This window comes from Poecilia reticulata, chromosome 20 (assembly GCF_904066995.2).
Source record: "Poecilia reticulata chromosome 20, P_reticulata-male-v2, whole genome shotgun sequence".
Classification (NCBI taxonomy): domain Eukaryota; kingdom Metazoa; phylum Chordata; class Actinopteri; order Cyprinodontiformes; family Poeciliidae; genus Poecilia; species Poecilia reticulata.
In genome coordinates this window covers 6576802-6582526 of record NC_088849.1, presented here as the reverse complement: position 1 = coordinate 6582526, position 5725 = coordinate 6576802, and the positions used below count along the sequence as shown (strand labels likewise).

Genomic DNA, 5725 nt, shown 5'->3' with positions numbered 1-5725 from the left:
TAGAACACAACAGAAGTTTTTATTGGATAAAAATATGAAAAAAAAGATCCCTTTTAATCACCACTTTTCAAACACTAGGAAAAGTTTAAGCCCTTTTACTGACTGTTTTAGTTAGGCAGATATTGATGGAGAAAAAAAAGTTGCTTTTAAAACATTTATTAACCCGAGTTACAGCATATAATTAAACGAATGAAAAACACATCATGTCCTAATGTTGTCATCCTCGCAGCACCAGTCTGCTGACTTTTTGTCGGGAAAATAAAATATGAGACTGCTGTTATCATTCTGTGTCACCCGGGGGCAGCAGAATTTCAAAACACCGGTGTTGGAGAAGCAGCGAATACAAAACTTGAAAGAAAAAATAACACCTACAAGACGTATGATTCGTGGAGGGAAAAAAAAATCGCATCTGTCTCAAGTGTTTGAATGGTTCAGAACCATACAAACGTAATGAAAGTTGTGGTTGTTTCACACAAAATTATAAGAGAACAATCAAAAAATTATTCAAAATCTGGGATTTATTCTGTTAGAGATTAAACTGTATGCGTCAAAGAAGGATTTATACCTCTTGATCAAAAAAAAAAAAATCTTACAATCCCACCACTCATTTTAATGTATTTTATTGTGATTTTATAGAATAATAAACCAACAGAAAGTAGTAGGTTGCAAAGCTTCTTCAAATCAGTGGTCGGCAAGTATTTGTATTTTTTATAACACTAAAAAGTAAAACGTAGTTCAACCAGTTGCCTTCAGAAGTCACGTAATTAGAAAACCGTCCATCTACATGTAATGTCATCTCAGAGGTTTGTTGGAGAACACCAGTGAACAGAAGCACAGCAGTCAATGATAGAATTCTGCTGAAGCTTAAAGCAGGGTTCGGTCCCAAGTACCTAAAATATCCGAAGGTTCCAGTAATGTTCAGTTCATTATCTGAAGAAAAATGGAAGTAGCAGTGCATTAGTACGGTATAACACAACTAGTGCACCGCTCTTCCTGATCTGAAGTGTTGTTGAAGAGAAAAACTAATCTGCAATCTGCAATGCTCATTAGACACTACAAAGCTGTTAGAGACTCTACATTGAGCTTAGACCTATTAATACGTCTCTCGAGATTTTTTTTTAAGTCTAAAACAATTTCAAAACTTTGCATCCTTGTTTTTCTTCCACTTCCTAATTAAGCAGTACTTTGTCTTAATGTGTAGCATAAAATCCAAATGGATAATACTGAAGCTTGTGACTGTAATGTGTCAAAATTTAGAAAGTTTAAGATGTTTCGTGAATATTTTTGCAACCTATTGTACATTAAGAGTAGCATATACACTGGCACAGTATCACAAAAATCTATGTGTATAAAACCTCAAATTGTTTGATTTTTTTTTGGTACAAGAATTTTAGCACTTAAGAATTTCATCAGAGAATTTAATTTAGATTAAAAGCCAGCCCAACTGAACAATGAAAGCATACACCAAAGACACTTTGGTGAAAGAATAAAAAAAAAACTGTTCATCATTCATGCTTTTGTCTTTGGTAAAAAAAAAAAATAAAAAAAAGGAAAAGCCATTTCACAGTCAGTGTTCAGCTCTTTACGAATCCAACATATGAGTCAGGAAGCTTTTGTTGTCCTCTTCAAAAAGACCACAAGACGAAGAAAAAGATCAAGAGCTATCTCTTTACACAAAGATAAGCCCCTCAGCTCTACAGCAACTCAGTCATATCAATGATTTATTTCAATCACTTTGTGTAAATCGTTTAAAGTGGTTTCACTGGCTGTGTAAACACAGCGACACATCATCCTGTCCATAACGGGGGAGTGTCACATTAATTTTGGCTTCGATCAAGGTGAAACTAAAGCAACAGCCGAAGCAGAGTGCAGAGATTCTGAGGGGGCAACAGCTAACACTCCTCTATTTCCAGTGTGGAAGTGTGCTGAGGTTTGTGCTCCTCTTGATCCCCTGGAGGCCCTGAAATAGAGTGACAAGCTGTCGCCGTAAATACTGGGCCCCTACGGGGGAGCATAATTACTTAGTGATCCTATGTCAGCCTTTAGGGGCCTTCGTAGTGTCCTTCACTTTGCAGGAGGAATCTCTTTCCATCTATGGGCCGGGTGACGGCATTGCCTCTCGTTTTAGTTAAGCCATCTGACCTGGTCCACTGGACTTTGACCTCACTGATCCATGCTCAAAAGCAGGGCTATCTATGTTGGGAATCATAGATTTGAGAAGGGGCGGTGAACAGAGTCCAGGTCAAGACTTGGCTTTGTTGTGGACAGTGTTGGGGGGGGAAATCTGTATGGAAACAAACAGGTGGGCTGCGTTCTTTTAAGGTTTTGAGTTTGCTCAAGGTCGTCTTATTAGCCAGCGTCCAGTCAGCTAGAAAGGGAAAAATTAATTTTTTTCCCAATCAGTAAACACACCATGCATAACAACTACCAGGTTATACAAATACTGAAATTCTTTTATAGGTGCTATAGAGTGAAAAAGACTTAAAATTATTTAATAATTTTGTACTTCTGCAGTGGTTCACGACTGACTTGTTTGAAGTGCAGAAAGCAGCAGCCCATTCTGATTGGTGCATCTCTAATTATGATGTGTTGTGTCTCATGTTTATGTCTCCATTTCAGATTCTCAAACTAAACAGCAGCCTGGGTTTAAAGGAAAAAAAGAGGTAGACACATCACTGTAGTAAGGGGAACTACAGCAATGTGTGCCTTAAGCTCATACCCACTCTGATCTTTTCTCCTGACCACCTTCACCGCTTTGAGGCTCAACTCCGTTTCCAAGTTCAAACAGCGAATACTGACCCACTCTTCGGGTACAGACTGAAGTTGTCATGGAAACATCCTTGACTGGTGCTACCAATTCCCCAGAGGGTTGTTTGAGGTCCAGCCTGGGTGGAGGTGGGGGTTTAAGTCTGCTGTGTTTGCTGACTCTAATGGGTCTTGGCGTCCCGAAGGTCTGGGGGCAGAGGGCGACCTCGCTGCCATTCCTTTCCAGAACCTCCTCTTGGGAGATCAAGATGTCATTGTGACCACTGTTGCAGAACGGAGGCTCCAGGGTGGACGCCTTCGGACTTGAATGAAATTTCTCACCACTCCCGTGCCTCTTACTGAAACTTTCCGTTTTCTCTAGTTGGGCCTCTGTATCTTGTTGAGTAGTGGATGTGCTAGGATCTCTGCAAGTGGATGCTACACCAGCAGAGCGGAAGCAGCACTCCTCTTCAAATATTTTCTCAACCATCATCTTCCTCTTGGTGTTGTGCTTCAGCGATCGCTTGACGGCCCAAATGAAATCCAGAAAATTGAAGAAAAGGGACAGAGCGGCCACTGCGAGCATGAAGTTGAGCATCACGGTCTTCTCAGTGGGCCTGGAGATGTAGCAGTCTACCTGGGTGGTGCACGGAGCGTGCTGGCACAGGAATCTCCTGGGGATGTAGAACCCGAACATGTAATAGTGAGCGGCCCCAAAGCCGGCTTCCAACAGCGTCCGGAACAGCAGATGGAGGATGTAGGCCCCCGTGAAGTACCGCAGGCCCCCTCTCTGCTCAACCGCCACCGGCACCTTGTTCACACACATCTTGTTGAACTGCTCCTTGTGGACCTTGAACAGTTGAAAAGCTTGGGCTTGTCCGGTTGAGTTTAGAGCCACGGAGAGAGCGCTGGACACCTTGTGGATGACGTAGATGACGAAGATGACATGAGGCAGACACAAGGTGACGAGCTGCACCAGCCAGAAACGGAAGAGGGAGACGGGCGAGAAAAGATCATAGCAGACGTTTGCACAACCGGGTTGGATGGTGTTACAGACGAATCTCTCCTGTTCGTCCTGGTACAGAGGGTATCCGGCAAAGAGGAGGATCAGGACCCGGAGGAAGATCATTACAATGAGCCACACCTTTCCTGTGAAATAAATAAATCAAACAGTAATATGAGAAGAAACACAACCTTTGAAAATGGTTGCTTTGATATTACTTTATTTTAGCCTAAAATATGCAGATTGTTTAAGCGATATAAAGACAAGAGAAATTGACTTACCCATCAAAGTGATGCTGTGACTGATTGAGATAAAGAGGACCTCAGAGACACTTGATTCTACCATGGTTACTGGGCGTAAAGCTCTAAAAACTCTCTCAAAATAAAGTTGGAAAAAGTCCTGCAGGTGACACTTCACTCGACATCTTTCAACTCATCCATCTTCCACCTCTACCATTCCTGCCAAAGGTCAGCTGGAGCGTGTGCTCAGTCCTTAAGGTTGAAATCTTTCCTGACCGACTCCAACAAACCAACAGTTTGACAAACCAAATGAAGTGCTCCGTCTCACTTCTTCATCTGCCCTTTGCAGCCAAACCGCCTGTCGCCAGAAAACAGAAAACAGGAGCACGCTCTATTGTCGGTCTATTCTTAACACATTTGCAGAAGCACGTTGCCGTCCTGGCATCGCAGAGATATTTTTGTGCTGTTGGCTCATTCTTACAACAAGCCTCTTGGCTTGCTCGCTCCAAATTGGACTGGTCCTGAGTTTTTGCGGACAATGACAAGCATGCTCACCTTCATAATCCTGGAGGAACTTGCTGTAACATAGATCAGTCACAGAACATTCAGGTATGCAGTCTTTGGAATCTCGCTCATGAAATAAAACCAGGTTTTAAATTATTGTTTCCCCTCAAGTGACGCTAGTTTATCGGGGAAGAAGGATTACAGCTGCTTCTTGCAGGTTGCACAGGAAATAAAAGTGTAATTAATCATTAATCAGATGAGAGACAGAAGCTTATTTTAGGACCACTGTTTAGTTTACTAAAGATAGAATCAGAAACGATAGAGATCTCACAATTTAAAACTCAATGGTTGGAGAATTAGAGTTTTCCTAAAACTGACAAACTTATGTAAATATTATGTTATGAAATACTTTATTGAATAAGTATGAATGCCAAATCAGACAAAGTGGGAGAGAATTCAAGCATTTCTCATTGGTTGAACACCCCCCCACATTTCCCTTATGCCCTTTTGCAGTTCATATTTTCCTATTAACTTTAACTTACACAAGAGGAAATCTGTATTTTTGTATGCAAACAACATTTAAACTCAGGCATTCACAAATATCTCTATATATTACAATACACTGATGAAATCAGCTAACCATAGTGGAAATATTTAATTAAGGAAAGCGCAGACTTCCATTTTTAGTCTCTCATAAGGCAGAGACGTCGCACCAGAAGTTAACTTCAATGTTATTGTGTGTGTATGTTGCTACAGCTATGAGGCACATCTCACAGGCTTTAATTATTAAAGCTCTGTGGATTATTCCACTCGCAGTCGTGAGTCTGGATCAGCGCAGTTTATTTAAATTCAATTCGACTAACATTTTCACTCAGTTTGCATAGTGGCAGTCTGGGACTTTTTAAACTACAACTGACATGAAGCAATGTGAGATTAATGATGTCTTGGTCAGATTTCATCATTTTGAAATGCATTCCACTGATCTGTTCCTTCAGATCAAAGCTCCACTCCAGCAGGAGGAAACGCTCAAAAGTTATTTACATAAAGTTGGGTTGTGCATAAAAGCGAAGTCGATGATAAATAGCCAAGGAGAAAGAAAAAAAACACATTCAAGACCTCATAGTGGAAGCTTGACAGAACATGATTGTTTTGCAAGTACCTCTTTGTCTTTAGGTGGTGTTAAATTGAAATTAAGCAACAACAAAAAAAAGTACAGATAAAGCCAGACAGGATG

General features: G+C 41.0%; 1 protein-coding gene across 1 annotated transcript; it reads right to left on the bottom strand.

Annotated features, from left to right (window-relative positions):
- gjd4 (gap junction protein delta 4) lies at window positions 1–5583 on the bottom strand. The gene is made up of 2 exons (XM_008438276.3): window positions 4030–5583; window positions 1–3894 (listed from the first exon to the last, which is right to left on the bottom strand). The coding sequence occupies exons 1-2, from the start codon at window positions 4091–4093 to the stop codon at window positions 2714–2716; spliced, it is 1245 nt and encodes a 414-aa protein (XP_008436498.1). The 5' UTR covers window positions 4094–5583; the 3' UTR covers window positions 1–2713.
- Between the last annotated feature and the right edge of the window lie 142 nt (window positions 5584–5725).

Bases quoted from the DNA above. Each gene is read 5' to 3' on its own strand.
- gjd4 (XM_008438276.3), bottom strand. From the start codon at position 4,093: ATGGTAGAATCAAGTGTCTCTGAGGTCCTCTTTATCTCAATCAGTCAC. The intron at 3,895-4,029 runs GTAAGTCAATTT...TTTATTTCACAG, and splicing joins TCACAGCATCACTTTGATGG to GAAAGGTGTGGCTCATTGTA.